The sequence below is a fragment of the Stegostoma tigrinum genome, chromosome 36, assembly GCF_030684315.1.
Source record: "Stegostoma tigrinum isolate sSteTig4 chromosome 36, sSteTig4.hap1, whole genome shotgun sequence".
Classification (NCBI taxonomy): Eukaryota; Metazoa; Chordata; class Chondrichthyes; order Orectolobiformes; family Stegostomatidae; genus Stegostoma; species Stegostoma tigrinum.
In genome coordinates this window covers 16,876,037-16,894,047 of record NC_081389.1, presented here as the reverse complement: position 1 = coordinate 16,894,047, position 18,011 = coordinate 16,876,037, and the positions used below count along the sequence as shown (strand labels likewise).

The 18,011-nt window shown below is 45.5% G+C and overlaps 1 protein-coding gene across 4 annotated transcripts in view; it reads right to left on the bottom strand.

Moving 5' to 3' along the window:
- The window catches only part of LOC125446718 (AT-rich interactive domain-containing protein 3B-like), a 224,383-nt gene that overhangs the window by 119,506 nt on the left and 86,866 nt on the right, over nucleotides 1–18,011 (bottom strand). For 3 of the 4 annotated variants that reach the window (XM_048520461.2, XM_048520463.2, XM_048520464.1), the window contains one exon: nucleotides 4,320–4,391. The exons of the other annotated variant lie outside the window; for it this stretch is intronic. In XM_048520461.2, coding sequence (XP_048376418.1) covers nucleotides 4,320–4,391 — 72 coding nt within the window. The remainder of the gene's footprint in view (nucleotides 1–4,319; nucleotides 4,392–18,011) is intronic. 4 annotated transcript variants of the gene reach the window in all.

Sequence of the window (18,011 nt, the reverse complement as noted above, 5' to 3'; positions counted from 1 at the left end):
TCACAACTCTCGTCTGCTCTCTCACAGCCAGGATCACATTCTCCTCGTGACAACAGGGACGGTCGACTTGCCAACAGCTGCTGCTAATACCACGATGATTTTGTGGTTTCTCTCTGAACAAATTGCAGGTCACCCTGCTGCATGAGGCAAGAGCGCTTCCTGTCTTCCGTCTCCACTTCTTTCCCATCCTCCTTCAATGGTCTTCCCAATGACATAGCCAAGAGGCCGTGAAGCTGGTACTTCCAGCCTCAAATCTCACCAAATGCATCTCTGAGCAATCCTCAAGATCAACCAGGCGTAACTGTCCATTAATAATCCTCTCATCGTCATATTTCAGTAGATACTCATAATGAGCTATATGAGACTTCATGGTTAGGTGGGTAAGAACATACAAAGGGGAGCAGGCCATTCAGCCTGTCAATCCTACCCCACCATTCAATATGACTATGGCTGACAGAACGCTTCTTTTGCCCAGTCAATCTCTATGTTAAACATACTAAACGACCAAGCCTCGTCTGCTAGAGAACTGCAAAGGTTCACAAATCCTCCAAGTAAAAATATTTCTCCTCATCTCTGATCAAATTTGCAAACCCCCTTACATTTTTAAAGGATACCCACTGAATCTGGATCTCCCCAACCAGGCAACCACCTTCCTTGCATCTACCCCAACTATCCCTTCCAGTATTTTGTTTATTTCAATGAGGTCACCTCTCATTCTTCAAATTCTTCAGAATATAGGCTGAGTTTGCCCAATCTCTCTTCGTAGGACCGTTCCCCCCGGCCCAGGATCAATAATTGTAGAATTCCTGCAGTGTGGATGCAGGTCGTTCGGCCCAGTGAGTTCACACCAACCTTTCGAGGGAGCATCCCACCCAGACAAACACCCCTATCCCATCCCTGTAACCATGCATGTCCCATGGCTAACCCACCCAGCCTGCACATCTCTGGACACTCTAGGCAACTTAGCAGGGCCAACCCACCCTAATCTTCACATCTTTTGGATTGTGGGAGGGAAGCCATGCAGACACGGGGAGAATGTGCAAACTCCACACACCTGATGGTGGAACTGAACCTGAGTCCCTGGCGCTGTGAGGCAGAAGTGCTAACCACCAAGCCACTGGAATCAAGATCTGGTGCATTTCTGTTGCACTCCCTTAATTACAACCACATCTTTCCTGAGGTAAGGAGACCAAAACTGCACCCCGTCCTTAGCTCCAAGCACAATCACTGGATGCGAGTCCCACTCTGGGGCCTTTTGGCCCAAGGAAGTGCGCACATACACAGTCCTTACACATCATTCTGAAGGACCTACAGTAAGAGCAGGAATGGGTCCTACTCAGCTAGAACCGTGCAGTTGCAGAGGCACAACGCCATTGCAATGTTCAAAGATTTCAACCACAGTTTCTTTCAGGGATTTTAACACAATGGCAAGGGGCCTCCATGTTTCAAGGGACTGCCAGAAGTAGAAAAGGAATGAGGAGGCATGGGAGGAGAGGAGACAAATGTGTCGCGCAGAATGGCCGGTGAGTAATAAGACGAGTTGCAAACCCAATGCAACTTGAGTCAGCTGCCAAGCTCTGCTTAATTTTCTCAGGAAGGGGAATTACCAAAGTTCTTGACTGTGGAAAAAGGTGTCACTTATGCAAAAGACAGTAGCAACTGCAGATGCTGGAGAAGCTGAGATAACAAGGTGTGGAGCTGGATGAACGCAGCAGGCCAAGCAGCATCAGAGGAGCAGGAAAGCTGATGTTTCTGGCCTAGAACCTTCTCTAGGCCGAAACGTCAGCTTTCCTGCTCCTATGATGCTGTTTGGCCTGCTGTGTTCATCCAGCTCTACACCTTGTTATCACTTATGCAAAACACTATTTTGACCTGATTTTAGATCCAAATCTTCAGATCGAGAAATGACTTCTGTTCGGTCAGAGGGGCGTTTGTAATTGGTACTTAGATGTGCTGTCTGCTTCCCAAGGTGAGGTGTTTCAAAGGGGTCATCAATTGATGGCAAATTGGTCGAGCTTAGCAAACACAAGGTCAAGATCAGGATAAAGGAATTTGACGCAAGCTCTTTAAAAGACCAATCACTGGGGTACAGATATTCCCTGATCCAAGAGGCAGGAGTCGAGAGGACCCTCTGGATGAGGAGCCAAGGCTGATGTGAAGGTTGTAATGAGTTGGAAACCAACCAGGAAGAAATTGCATGGTTGACATCAAGTTTGAGTTTTCAACTGAGCAAGAGCTTAAGGAAGGGTTGGGGTTAAGGGTATGCACTGCAAGGGGGGTGGGGGGGTGCGACTGGGGTTTTAAACCTTACAATCTTTACAAAGTACATGAATGAGCACTTGGAAGTGTTATAACATTGATGGCTACAGGCCAAAGTGCTGGATAGCGGGTTAGCAAGTGAGTGCAGACTCGGGGGGTGGAAGGGCCTCTTTGGGGTTATATTATTCAAGGAAAGACTGTTGGAGGAAGATGAAAATGGGGACAAATTCTAAGAGGAATGGGGCAAATAGTAGGAGGAAGGGGTGGGAGCTCGTGCAGGAAGAAGGCAGGAGACTGTCGGAGGGAGTGGCCATGTGCCGAAAGGCAGCACAGTGGCTTAGTGGTTAGCTCTGCTACCTCACCACGCCAGGGACCCAGGTTCAATTCCACCCTCAGGTCACTGGAGTTTGCACGTTCTCTCTGTGTCTGTGTGTGTTTCCTACGGGTGCTCCGGTCTCCCCGCCCACAGTCCAAACACACGCAGGTTACATGGAGCAGCCATGCTAAATTGCCCCATGAAGTTCTGGATGTGAGTTTGCTCGCTGAGCTGGAAGGTTAGTTTTCAGATGTTTCGTCACCATTCTAGGTAACATCATCAGTGAGCCTCCGATGAAGCGCTGGTGTTATGTCCCGCTTTCTATTTAACACCAGCGCTTCATCGGAGGCTCACTGATGATGTTACCTCGAATGGTGACGAAACGTCTGAAAACTAACCTTCCAGCTCAGCGAGCAAACTCACATCCAGAACCTCAACCTGAGCTACAAATCTTCTCAAAACTCGCTTGCCCCATGAAGTGCAGGCACGTGGCCTGGCATGGGAAATGTGGGGATCAGGTTGTGGGGTGGGTCTGGATGGGGTGGTGTTCGGCAGGTTAGTGCAGAATCAATGATCAAATGGCCTCTTTCATTACTGTAGGGATTGTGTGATTCTACATTGCTGTGGGTGTGCAGCTTGGACTAGGCAAGGACAGCTAATTTTCTCCCCTGAAGGATATTATTGAACCCAATAAGTTTTTACAACAATTGACAGTGTTTATACAGTCACCATTAGACTAGCTTTTCACTTTGGGTTTTACTGAATTCAATTTTCATCATCTGGCATGGTGGGATGTTATGGACTGGACCAAACTCCCTCAAAATATATTAGGATGAGAGCCTAGAACCTAACTTTACTCTTAATTTAAAAGCAAGTGCCAGGCGTTGCATTCTGGATACAATTAGATTGGTTAAACTAGCAGTCTTGAAGCAAAACAAACTTTTTTTATACATTATAGTTAAAACGCAACAAAAGAAAGAAGAAATTATAATAACAACTCTATTGGAAAATTTAACAGAATAATAGATTACCTTAACTACTAAACAGCAACTGTTCCAATATAGTACCATCTCATAATCACATCCTTGGCAAAGACAAATTCAGTAAAATAGATTGTCTCACAGGCAATTCTCTAGTCCAGGAGGAAAATAACATCACGAGAAAACTCAGAAAGAGAGTAGTAGGGAGAGACGTACTGCAGCTTCCAAAACCAGTGGCTCCAGCAATAACTGCTTCTTAAAACTAAAACTAAAAGTCCTGGCTCCTGACCCCACCCGTTCAGGCAGCTTCTATTGTTCCAACTTTTAAAAAAATCCAAGCCCTCACAAGCTGTTTACTTTATTGGACGCAAATAGACAGCTTTGCGCCTCTGTTTTAAAACCTCTTTTTAAAAAAAAGGACAAAATACACTTCTTAAAGCTGTAGAATTGCCACAGGGATTTGAGCTCATGACCCCAGCACATTAGTCTGGGTTTGAGATAGTTGGTCACCATTGCGCCATGGCCTCCCCCATTTGAGGTCAATCACAATGACATACTTTGAGGAACGACATGAGGGACAGAAAGGAACACGATGACAGAGTGAGGTGGAGGAGTGTGGAATATAGATGCTAGCATGGGCCAGTTGGGCTGAACAGCCTGCTGTGAATGTTCTTTAGAGGGTTTCTACCATCGGAAATCTCTACTAGGATGAGGTGAACCAGCCGACCCACCAGAGAGAGAGGAAAGAAGAGAAAACTTCCAACCTTGGCAAAGTCCTTGGCAGCCTCCCTTGCTCGTCCACCATCAGCATCGTCATTCCAGGCCAGACTCCCATTCTGGACGCAAAAAAAGGGAAAGAGTAAGAGGTAAAGATGAAGAGAAAAATAAAATATAGAGAAGACAGTTCTACGTAACTCCAGTCTGGAGTATGCACTGATAGCTGAGGCTGCTATGGAAGGCTCCCTTCCTCCAATCCCATACCTAGCATCGTCTGAGCACTTCACTTTTTCTGTACGTTCTTTTATTTAATTCATGGCATTGATTTCAGAAACATGAGGTTATGTAATTTGGCAGGAAGAATAGGGGAACTGAATCTTATTTAAATGCAGGGAGCTACAGGACAGAGGGATTTGGGACTCCAGACTCACCTATCACAAGCAGCTAGCGATCAAGTTCAGTGTGGAAGCAGGACACCCGGCCCATCATGTTCACACTGACCCCCTGAAGAGCATCCCACCCAGACCCATCTCCCTACCCTATCCCTGTAACCCTACATTTCCCATGGCTAAAGTACTAATTTATGATGTGAGGGCATCGCTGGCTAAGGGCAGTACTTATTGCCCACCCCTAATTGTTCAGAGTCAACCACATTGCTGTGGGTCTGGAGTCACATGTAGGCCAGACCAGTTAAGGATGGCAGTTTCCTTCCCTAAAGGACATTAGTGAACCAGATGGGTTTTTCCCCCATAATTGACAATGGATTCATTGTCATCATTAGACTCTTAGTTCCAAATATTTATTGAATTCAACTTCCACCATCTGCTGTGGTGGGATTTGCACCCGGTCCCCAGGACATTATCAGGGTCTATGGATTAACAGACTAGCAATCATACCACTAGGCCATTCCCCTCAGTTACGCTCCCCTGGAAACTGTAACATGGCCAATTCACCTCACATGCACATCTTTGGACTGAGAGAGGAAACTCATGCAGGCATAGGTAGAACCTGCAAACTCCACACAGTCACCCGAAGGTGGAAGCGAACCCGAGTCCCTGGCACCGTGAGGCAGTGGTGCTAACCACTAAAGCATAGTGTCAGCAAGCCAACATAATAGGGAAGGCAAATGGAATGCCGGGCTTTGTTTCAAAGAGAATGAAGTATAAAAGTAACAAGTGTTTGCTAAAACTATACAAGGCACTAGTCAGACGCCAGCTGGAATATTGCGAACAGTTTTGGGCCTCTTATCTAAGGAAAGATAAATTGCCATTCAAAGATGTAGAAGGCAGTCCAAAGAATGTTCACTATGCCAATGCCAGGCATACAAGGGCTGTCTTATGAGGATACGTTGAGGAGATTGGGTCACTCATTATAATATAGAAGAATGAAGGGCATTCTTGTCGAAACATAGAAGATTCTCTTGACAAGGTAGATTCTAAAAGCTTGTTTCCCTTTGTGGGACAGCCTCGGACGATTTCTCAGAGTAAGAGGTCAGACGTTTAAGACAGAAATGAGGGATTTCTTGTCTCAGAGGATTGCGTTATCTGTTCAATTCTTTACTGCATACAGCTGAGTTATTAAGAATACTCATGGCTAATATGGATAGGCGTTCGATCAGAAAAGGAGTCGAGGTTTATAGAGAAAAGGCAGGAGAGTGGAGTTGAGGGTTATCAGATCAGCCATGATTTCATCGAATGGTGGAGGGGACTCAATGGGCTGAATGACTTCCTTCTGGTCCTACATCTTACAATGAGCCCTCTCTCTCCTGAATCTTCAGACGTCTTGCTGAAATACTGTTAGACAGATTTACAAAACGGCAAGACTAACATACGAAGGAAGACTGGATTGACCAGGCTTGTAATAATTGGAATTTAGAAGAATGAGGAGGTACATCACAGAAACATATAAAATCCTGATGGGACTGCACAGGCTAGATGTGGGAAGAATGTTCCTGATGTTGGAGAAGTCCAGAACTAGGAGTCACAATCTAAGAATAAGGGTTTGGCCATTCAGGCCTGAGATGAGGATGAATTTCTTCACTAAGAGAGCTGGGAACCTGTGGAATTCTCTCCCACAAGAGGCTGTTGGGGCCAGTTCATCGGATATATTCAAGAATGACCTGAACATGGCCCTCATAGCTAAAGCGATCAAGGGGTATGGGGAGAAAGAGGGAATGAGGCACTGTGAGTGCATGATCAGTCGTGATCACATAGAAAATAGGTGCAGGCTCAAAGAGCCGAACAGCCTACTCCCGCACCGATTGTCTGCATTTCTATACCGAGTTCCCGCACAATGGTAAAGATTGTAGCTTTTAAAAAAAAGGTCCACCAGCACCATGTATAAAGGGACCAGGGAGGTGCTGTTAGTGCTGTCTTCACCAGTGAAGCCATCGCTTGCAAATGGCCAAAGAAATAGCAACAGAATTACCATCTCGTGTGCGGATTTAGCACATGACAAGGGTCCCCTCAGCTGTGTTCAGCATTCACACTGACGTGCAAAACTGAAAGGAGGCTGAAAAATCCCAGTCATCATGGGAACCCGCATGGAGTCAGGGCTGAAAGGAGGAAGATGCAAAGTGTGGAGGGAATGGAGCAGGCTGGAAATGGGTGAGCGCAGAAGGAGGCTCCAACAGAGACACCACTGTTTCATGCCTGTCAGCAGCGAAACACTCAGCTAGCCAAGAGCCAGAAAAGCTTGAAATCACCGTGGGGACGAGCTCCTTGAAAGTGAACGAGGGATCGCTGCATATGATCAGGAACTTGTAACTGAGGAGAAATGTAATGGATCCTAAGGTAATCAATGTTGCCACTCGTTACATTTAAATCTCAGGTGCAGTAAGCAGGTTTGTGGCGGCCTTGTTAAAATACTCCAGCTTCTTTTCTTCACACAGTGCGTGATGGCGTGTGGAATGCACTGCTGGCAGTCATAGTGGAGTCACATACATTAGAGACATTTAAGCGACTCTTGGATAGGCACATGGAGGATAGTAAGATGTAGGATATACACGGTAGTTTGATCTGAGTAGGATAATAGGTCGGCACGACATCGTGGGCCAAAGGGCCTGTACTGTGCTGCACTGTTCTATGTTCTATGCGACTACACGATGGAAATGTATTAGCTACGACCTCACCAGCCTGAGAAAGCTATGTTTAGAGTGGTGGCTTTTTTTCCTCATGTAGAAGCCAATTATCTGTCAATGAATTTGAAAAAAAATCTTTTGTTGCAAACTTATGCCTTGCATCAATCCTAATACTCTGATGTCTAGGAGCTTAATGCTTCCTCTGTGCGCTCACAGAATCACTACAGCGTGGAAGCAGGCCATTCAGCCCATCGAGTGCACAGCAACCCTCCAAGGAGCATCCCACCCAGACCCATCACTCTACCATATCCCTGCACTTCCTATGGCTAACCCACCAACTCTGCACATGCATGGACACTATAGGGCAATTTAGCGTGGCCAATCCACCTAGCTTGCAAATCCCTGGACGATGGGAACAAACCCATGCAGACATGTGGAGAATGCACAAACTCCACGCAGATAGTCACCTGATGCTGGAATTTGAACCCAGGTCCCTGATGCAGCTGTGCTAACCACTGAGCCACCATTCCACCCGCACTGCGCCACCAGTGTTGCGGCTTTGAGTTTAATCGACTGTTGAGGATACTGATGGATTCTGCTAATTCTGTTTTTCAATGAGTCCAAATATCCCTTGTAACTTAAATACAGAAGGCATTGTTACATGTGACAGCATTCTCTGAAAAAATGAGTTAGGTAGATTGAAAAAAGTGCCCTAAAATCCAAGAAAGTGACAAAGTTGCAATCTAGAACACTCAAGAGCCTTCGGGAAAAAAATATATTATGTTGACAAAGAAGCAAAACTGCTTGTATGATATGAACAACCAAGCTGCATGCAATTGCCTGACAAAGTGGTGGCTATAAAGTGTCATACTGAAATGGAGCTATCAATGGACTCTATAAAAAACTGGCAAAGATTACAAAAGTTTGGCTGAGCCTATAGGAAAACAGAAGGTTCCTGACTCAAAATGTCAACTTTCCTGCTCCCCTGATGCTGCTTGGTCTGCTGTGCTTCTCTTGCTCCACACTGTGTTATCTCTGACTCCAGCAGTTCTTACTATCTCTGACTAACTCTATTGTAACTATGGTACCAAAGTTTATGGAAACTTTGCAGAGGGCTCAGAAAATGTTTACAAGGGTGGCTGCAGGGATGAGGATTTACAAAGAACTTCTGGATAGCTCTCCCAAGAACAGTGAAACCAGATAATTGATTTGATGGATAAAATTATGGAGGTTATAGACAGAATAAATAGAAATGGCTGAAGAATTAACAATCAGATTGTCTAGATTTAACATCACGTTGGCAAAATGATTTGAGGTGGCAAAGGAGAATCACACAAACATAGAAGATAGAAGCAGGAGGCGGCCATTCGGCCTTCAAACCTGCTCTGCTATTCTTCACAATCCTGGATGATCATTCAACTCAATAGCCTAATCTTGCTTTCTCTGCTTAACCTTTGATCCTAGTAGTGCTTTTTCTAGTCACCTCTTGAATACGTAATGTTGTGGTATCAACTACTTCCTGTGGTAATGAAATCCACAGGCTCATCAATCTTTAGGTGAAGCAATATCTCCTCATCTCCATCCTAAATCATCTACCCCGAATCCTCATATTGTGACCCCTGGTGTTAGGCACACCCACCATTAGGAACATCCTCCCTGCATCTGCCCTGTCCAGTCCTGTTAAGAATTTTATACGTCTCTATGAGATCACCCCCTCATTCTTCTGAACTCCAGTGAAAATAATCCCAACCTGGCCAATCTCTCCTCATACGTCAGACCCACCATCCCCGGAATCAGCCTTGTAAATCTTCGCTGCACTCCCTGAGCAAGAGCATCCTTCTTCAGAAAAGGAGACCAAAACTGCACAGGCGTGGCCTCAGCAGGGCCCTGTACAAGTGCAATAATACATCCCTGCTCCTGTACTCAAAACGTCTTGCAATGAAGGCCAACGTACCATTTGCCTTCTTTACTGCCTGCTGCATCTGCATGGCATAGCGCGGTGAGGATTTGGAATGCAGTCCCTTCCTGATATTGTGGTGGTTACATATCAAATTAATGTTCAAAAGGAAATCAGGTGAACAAAAGTGAAAAAAATGTATTGAGAGCAGGGGAATTTGGTGGTAGGGCTGATTGGATTTCTCTTCAAGAGAACTGGCCTCACATTTGATGGGCTGAATGGCCAAGAGGCCTGGAAACAGAGGAAGCACCAGGCCCATGCTTTTTTTCCTCCCTGGTCCTCCCCAAGCTTTCCTAAAACTGATGACACATTTTACTACACCCGCCTGCCAGTTAGCACTGCTGCCTCACGGCGCCAGAGAGCTGGGTTCAATTCCAGCCTTATTTGGTTCAGTTTTCATGTTCTACGTGTGTCTGTGTGGGTTCCCTCTGGGTGCTGCAGTTTCCTCCCACAGTCTAAAGGTGTGCAGGTTAGGTGGATTGGCCATGCTAAATTTCCCATGGCATTCTGGGATATATGGGTCAGGTGGATTAACCAAGGTATATACGGGGTTAGGAGAATAGGGTTGGGGGTTGGGGGCTGGGTCTAGGTGGGATGATCTTTGGAGGATCAATGCACCCTCAACAGGCCAAATGGCCTCTTTCTGCACTGTAGGATTCTGAGATTCTCTGCTTCTTTTGAATAAAAACCACACCTATTACTGAAATAATAAAAACCCCAGGGTTGATAAACAGGACAGTATGTTTTGACTCCAATGTTCCTTCCATTGTAGGCCAAAACTATGAGCCTTTAGAGGTCAAAATGGAATGTAAATAATATTTGGCATCACATGAATAGCGGATGCTCTCTTATCTGTCTGCTCAAAAAATTTCGATTGATTTGATATTAATGTCAGCGAGAGGTTCAGATGCTTCATGGAGATTATAGCCTCAAGATCACACAGTGTGTGACATTATCATCCAGTCACTAACACATATGTGTCAAATTCCTTCGCTCACTGTTTAAATGGGGTCACTAATCCATCAGGTTACATGCTCTGAGATCGACGATAATATCAGTGTTAATGCTCCATTAACATGAGAGGGCCAAGGATTTATGTTACAGAAACATTCAGTGCTTATATATCACCGTGTGTAAGTTCCAGTCAAGATGAGATCAGCTCTCTTTCTCAGACGTGCTTGATTCTTGTTTAAACATTTGACAGAGCCCATTTTTTCCCATTTCTTTGTAGGGTTACATTTCGAGTCAATTGATGCTGCACACTCCCACACTTGGCACTACTGGGCTCGCAGTCCCAGGCTTGCGATTTAACTATCACTCAGGTAAGTCCTGGTATCATGCCCATGTGTGGGTGCTATGCCCAGTGGGACCAAGGCTTGCTGCTAACTGAGAGGATGGCATCAGCAAAATCCTCCCCACTTCCAAATCTTAAAGACACTTCAACTCACCTGCTCTGTACAGCCGATACAGGTCAGGTAATCATAGAATCCTGACAGTGTGGAAACAGGCCCTTCAACCCATCAAGTCCACAGTGACCCTCTGAAGACTATCCCATCAGACAGACACCCTTACCCTAACCCAGTAACTCCGCATTTCCCATGGTTAATCCACCTAGCCAGCACATCCTTGAACATTATGGGCAATTTATTATCGAATCATTGAATCCCTGTAGTATGGAAACAGGCCCTTCGACCCAACAAAACCCAACCACCCCATAACCCACCTAATCCACACTACGGGCAATTTAGCATGGCCGATCCACCTAGCCTGCACATCTTTGGAGCACCCGGAGAAAACCCATGCAGACACAGGGAGAATGTGCAAACTCCACACAAACAGTCGCCTGAGGATCTGCTCAAAATTTCATGCTCATTCCACCAATATATTTTATCAAGTTTATGAGCAGAATTAATCCCTGAATAGACTTAACTTCTAATTTAACTGACATTTATCATGGACCAGAAACTGAACTGGAGTCACTACATGTAAGCATACAGCTGCAAAAGCAAGACAGATGCTGGGAATCCTGCAGCGAGCAAATCACCTTTTTTTGACACCACGCCCACAACAGCCTGTCCACCATGAACAAGGCACAAGTTAGCAGTGATGGATTACTCCCTGCCTGCCTGTCTGGCGCAGCTCTGCCAATGTTCAAGAAGTTTGACACAATCCAGAACAAAGCAGCCTGCTTGATTGGCACCACATCCACAAGCAACCACTCCCTCCACCACTGACGCTTAGTAGCAGCCATGTGTACTATCTCCTTGATGCAATTCACCACAGATCCTGAGACAGCACCTTCCAACCCCATGACCACTTCCATCTAGAAGGACAAAGGCAGTAAGCCATGAGATGCCACCATCTCCAAGTTCCCCGCTAAGCCACTCACCCAAACTGACTTTGAAATATGTCACCGTTCCTTCACCATCACTGGGTCAAAACCTTGGAATTCCCTCCCTAAGGGCTTTGTGGGTTTTCCTACAGCACTGTCGCTCTCAAAGGCAACTCAAGGACAACTAGGGATGGACAAATAAATACCAGCCAGTGAGTTTGAAAAAACACACAAGGATCAGGGAGACCTCAGGAGCATCATAATTGTGCAGAGACCCTGTGGGCTATTTGTCACAGAATTTTTGTACAGAAGGGGAGGGGAATTCTTCACATCTGACAGTTTAATCGCAACAGAATCACAATTACCCCAATGTGGTCCTTAAGGTGGTACTAAACCTGACTCTCTACCTCACAACTGGCTCAACTGGAGCTGGTGGCACAGCAGCAACAAATATCTTCTTATCGTTTGGTTTGGGGCCACACTTTGAGTTTGGGTTCAAAGAGATCAAAAGGAGCAGTAGGCCATTCAGCCCAACAAGCCCGTCTCACCATTCAACCTGCCCCAGGCCTCACCTCCTCTTTCATGTCACCTCCACGAAGCTCTGATATTTGAAAACTCTATCTACTTGCTCTTTACTTTCAGTGATTTAGTCTCCACAACTCTCTAGGGTAAAGCGTTCTGGACATTCGCTATTCTCTGGATGAAGAAATTCCTTCACTTTCTCAGTTTGAACAAATTTCTCCCTGTTCATAGCATCACAGAATGCAGAAGAAATGGCTGTTTGGCCCATCACATCCATACTGCCAAAAATACACAAATACCTGGACTTGTCCCATTTTCCCACACGAGGCCCATAGCCATGAATCTTATGACCGTTCAGGTGCACAGCCAAGTACTTTCTAAAGGTTGTGAGGTTTCTCACCTCAATTACCCTCACATTCCAGGCATTGTATGCTAGACCCCTCCCATACTCTGGGTGAAAAATCATTTTCTTCAAAACCTCTTTTAAGCCTTTCACTTCGAGTCGTGCCACCTTGTTCTTGACTCTTCAACTAAGCGGGGCTGCTGTTTTCTAAAAATAGAGTTGAATCTTCTGATCTGTAGTCAGGTATGTTATCCATCTGCCCCTGGTCCCACATAACTCCTTACATTTCTGTTCCTGCTATATGCCTAGTTTGAAATTTACCCCACTAGTAGAAGTACTGTCCCAACATCTCCCCACAAAACCTCCTCAGAATCTTGTGTGCTTCACTAAGATCATCCCTCATTCTTCTAAACCCTAACGAATAAAGGCCTGAGCTGTTTAGCCAGCTTTGGAAAGTCAGCCTCTTCATGCCAGAAATCAGACGAGTGAATCGCTTTTGAGGACGGGAAACACAGTGATTCAATGGTTAGCACTGCTGCCTCACAGCGCTAGTTCAATTCTAGCCTCGGGCGACTGTGGAGTTTGCACATTCTCCCCGTGTCTGCGTGGGTTTCCTCTGGGTGCTCCGGTTTCCTCCTACAGTCCAAACATGTGCAGGTTAAGGTGGATTGGCTGTGGGAAATGCAGGGTTAGAGAGATTGGGTGGTATGCTCTTTGGACGGTCATTGTGGACTCGATGGGCTGAAAGGCCTGTGTCCACACTGTAAAGATTCTATGAATTGTGACCATACCATTACTTAAATATTGGGTCCAAAATTGGACACAGTATGTCAGGCACCAACACCCTGTACAGTTGTAACAAGACTTCCATGTTCTTAAACTCCAACCCACGATAAAGCCCAAAATTCCATTTTACCTTCTTAATCCCTTGTGGCACCTGCATGCTAGCAGTCTGTGCTTCATGCAGAAGAACACTTAGGTCCCTCTGAGCTGCATTCTTCTGGAGTCTCTTCCTGTTTAATAAGGGTCTGCTTTTTGATTCTTCCTGTCTCACTTTGTGACATGAAACTCCGTCTGCCATGGTTTTGCCCACTCCCTCAAACCATCCATCCAGATTCCTTATGTTCTTACCACAACAAGCCCTCCTAGGCAAAAGTAAGGCTTCCACATAATACTATTTATTATACTTTTATTCTAAATATAGTCATATGACACTGCAGGGATGCTCTGACATTAGACAGAAAGTAACTGGTGATGGTTTAACCTAAGGGTTACCATGTCTCTTTTAAGGGGAAAGATTGAGATGGAGTGCCCATCATGGTAACCTCAGCCAGGAGTGAGAATTGAATCTACACCATTGGCATCTCTTCGCACTGCAAATCAGCCGAGCTAACTGGCCCAAAATCTGTGCTCAAATATTATCATAAATATACCAGACTCTGACTTATTACATTAGTATAGGGATTAATCTATCTTCTTGTATGTTCATGTCCACATGTTTGCCATTCTCTTCCAGAATGCTCCTTCACTGTGTTCTAACTCCGCCTGCACTGTGGTATTTATGCCCAGTGAGGTGTAGCTCTGTGACATCATCACAGGGTTGCTCCAGGCTCCGAAGCCCTTACAATACATGGAGCAGCTTTGTCTATGGAATAAATCACTCCAAAGCACTTTGCAGAAATAATTCACAGCGCACAAAATGAAACACCGAACCTCGTAAGGAGATATTAGGAAACAGTATTTAACAGCTTCATCCACAGTGTACAGCTTCAAAAACCAAAAAAGCAAAGGTAGAGAAGGAACTTCAGTTAGAGCACTGGCACTTAAAGGCTTAGCCAGCAATAGGTTGGTGGGCGGGTGAAGGATGTAGAGGAGATTAATGCAGAGGTTATACAAGTTAAAGAAATACACAGCAGTTCACATGGCTCACGGGTACTTGCTTGGTTCACAAATGATACAGCATAGAAGGCAGCCATTCTGCCTGTGTTTGCTCTCTGATACAACAGGTCCAACTGATTTCACTCCCTCGCACTTTCCCCACACACTCTCAAACTTTGCAAATGCAAGTGTTTATCTAATGCCCTTGTATAAGTGAAAATGAAAATGTGTCCTTAAGTCCCCTCTGGTTCTGTCCTCGTACTCCTTAAATCTGTTCAATTGGCAAAACAGCCTTGAAAGGACTGAATGGACTAATCTTCATGTTTCTTTGTATTTTCTAGTGTAAAGCCAAACTCCTGGACTTGCTTAAGTAGAGCTCAGAAACTCAAAGGGCTAGGAGGGTCATTCTGACTTTGTAGATGGGCTGAACTGCCTGGTGTCTACCAAAACGACCTCTGTCACGGTATGACAGATGTTAACAGAAGCAGTGTACTACCCTAGGCAAATAACTCCATTCGTAATGTGACTGAGACTTTCTCCAACTTTCAGCTTGGTGCCCAAGCCAGGAGCTGGATTGACGTGATCTGATTTTATCCAGAAACTGGTCGAGTGCTGACAGCAACGAGCACAATTTTAGCAAAACCCTAATCAGCACATTATCAAACAATTAGAAGATAAACTAGTTGCCTGCACTAGCTTGATGTGGACCATCTGTTCCAGTGACACAGAGGGGTGGAAGTGGTTGGGGGGGGGTGTGGCTTGTGGTCATGTTACAAAGCATGAAGTTTGGCAGATTGGGATGGAAAAGTGGCTTTTAATTATGGGGGCTTTGCATTGGAGTTTCTACCCCACATGGCTGTGGTGCTACGATTAAATGGAATAGAATTCATCTGAAACAGTTATCTATGACAAAGACCTGCAGATGCTGAAAATCTGAAACAAAAACCAGAAATTAATTGGGGGCATTTAGGGGAAGAAGGCAGAGCTGACATTTCAAATCTAATGTTAACCTTTGGACTCTGGCTATCAGAGCGACTAGACTCAAAACGTTAACTCTGCTTTCTTCCTCACAGTTGCTGCCAGACCTGCTGAGTCTCTTCAGCAATTTCTGTTTATATTGTCGTCTGAAAAAGTTACTGCCTCAGTCAATATGAAGACGTTCAAACGCCACACTCAACTGTTCTCTTGTAATGTTTGACTGAGGAGTAATTATTGCCTCTAAAGGGATACATATTAGAGTAGCAGTTAGCCACTCGGCCCTTCAAATCTGCTCCATCATTCAATAAAATCACAGTTTGTGTTTTGAATTCCACAACTATCCCCCAACAGCCCTTCCCTAACCAGAATGTATCCACCTCTGCCTTAAAATGTTCAGTGACCCTGCCTCCACAACTTTCTCAGGTAGAGGGTTCCAAACCCTCTGGGAGACAGCAATCCCCCTCATCTCTGTCCTACAAGTCCTAAGACCAGGGAGAGTCCCCTGCTCTTCATCAAAGTGGGAAGCTCCACATCCACCTGAAAAGGCAGCTGAGGTGTTTGGTTGCTGCCTCCCTGAAAAGATATCGCAGAATCCTTGCAGTCATCGAAACATAGAGAACAGAGGTAGGCCATTTGGTCTGTCGAACCCGCTCCGCCATTCAATATCATCATTGCTGATCATCGAATTCAACAGCCTGCTCCTGCCTTTCCTTCATAGCCTTTAATCTCTTGCTCCCCAAGTGCTCCATCTTTACTGCTTTCTATGGAAAGTTTTTCTTCCATTGGTTGTAACTTTTCACCCAGTGCGTAGTTAGGGTCTGGAATGCACTGGAAATATGGTGGAGGCAGGTTCAGTTGAGACATTCAACAGGGACATTGGAAGTCAATCTGGGTACAAATGGTTGCAGAGATAAAGGAATAAAGGTGGCAGATTGGCACCAGATGATGGAACCAGTGCAGCAACAATGGGCTGAGTGGCCTCTTTCAGTGCCATTACCATTCTGGGATTCAGTGACAAGCCATTAGTGTTTGCAACAATTAATGATAAGTTTTAACAATGGTGTTCATTAATCAAACATTTAATGCCAGGGTTTAGAAACCAATTTAAGGTCCCCCAGCAACTGTGGTCGGATTTGAACCCCTCTCTCTCTCTAGACTATTAAGATGATGCCTCTACATTACTAATCCAGAAAGGTTACCACCATGCCACCATCTCCCCATCACATCTAACCTTCCATGATTACAAACACCTCATCAAATGGCCTCTTAACCTTCTCTGCTTATTCATCGCTAAGCCGCGGTATTGCTTTCCTGAGGGAGAGGGGGCTGGGGTAGCGACGGTGCAGGGAAAGACTAAGCTATCGTTGACAGGACTGGCTGGCACCAAGCCAGAAGCAGTTCAGCTGACAAGGCCTTGCAGTGAATTCACTCTGAGGAGGGGGGGCGGCTTTATTCCATCAAATTAAACAAGACAAGCATTAAGCCGGAATCGGCAATACTGATTTCCACAATATCAACACTGCCAGGCTGGGTGTCAGTATTGGACAATTAATCATCATAACGCCAAGCTCAGCGTCGAGGGACTAGACTCGAACAAAGCTGTCTCTCTCAAATATATTTTCACATGATTCGGGAAAGAGTTGGGAGAGATGGCGAGTCTGACACAGCATGGAAACAGGCCCTTCGGCCCAACTTGTCCCTGCCGACCAAGTTTCCCAAACTAAACTAGTCCCACTTGCCTGCATTTTGCCCACATCCCTCTAAACCTTTCCTATTCATCTACCTGTTCAAATGTCCTTTAAATGTTGTAACTGCCCCTGCATCTATCACCTCCTCTGGCAGCTCATTCTACATACAAACCACCCTCTGCGTGAAAACATTGCCTCTCGGGTGTCTTTTAAATTTTTCTGCGCTCACCACAAAAACATGTCCCCCTAGTTTTGGACTCCTCTACCCTAGGGAAAAGACCTTTGTTATTCTAGCTTATGCAATGAGTAGAATGAGAAGGAAGCTGGTTTAGTGAGTGATTCGCCTCAGCAATCACCCCTCAGGGGTAGCTCAGTTGGCAGGGGGATGCCAACAGTGCAGATTCAATTCCCACATTGCCCGAGATAAATCGCTTTCTTAATCTCTCCCCTCGCCTGAGGCAGGGTGACCCTCAGGTTAAAATACCACCAGTCTTCTCTCTCTCTCTCTCTCTCTCTCTCTCTCTCTCATGAGAAACTGCGACTATGGCGACTTCAGCTTTACATTCTCCAGTATAACTGTTTCACTGGGTCACGAGGGGCATCTTGTAACTGTTTTCCTGCTTGCAATTTGTCCTGCTGTGGGCGATCATTACAATTTCAGGGTCTGGTGCAATGTGCGGGCTTTTTAGGGGTCCTTTGGAAGGCTTTATCTTCCTGTATACAACTCCCCCAATGGGCACATGCAGAAATACAAACTTCTGTGTTCCTGAATCGCACATGTATAACAAGTGATTTCTCAATGAAGGGTGGAGAAGGCTTTGCACAGCTCAGTACAACTACAGCCAGACACTCTGTGCCTATCCAAGCTCTCCCTCATTCCGACATGCGATGAGAAGGTTATATATCAATGTACAAGCTTGCCACTGGAACCCATCAACGGAAGGAATACTTACGGATGGATG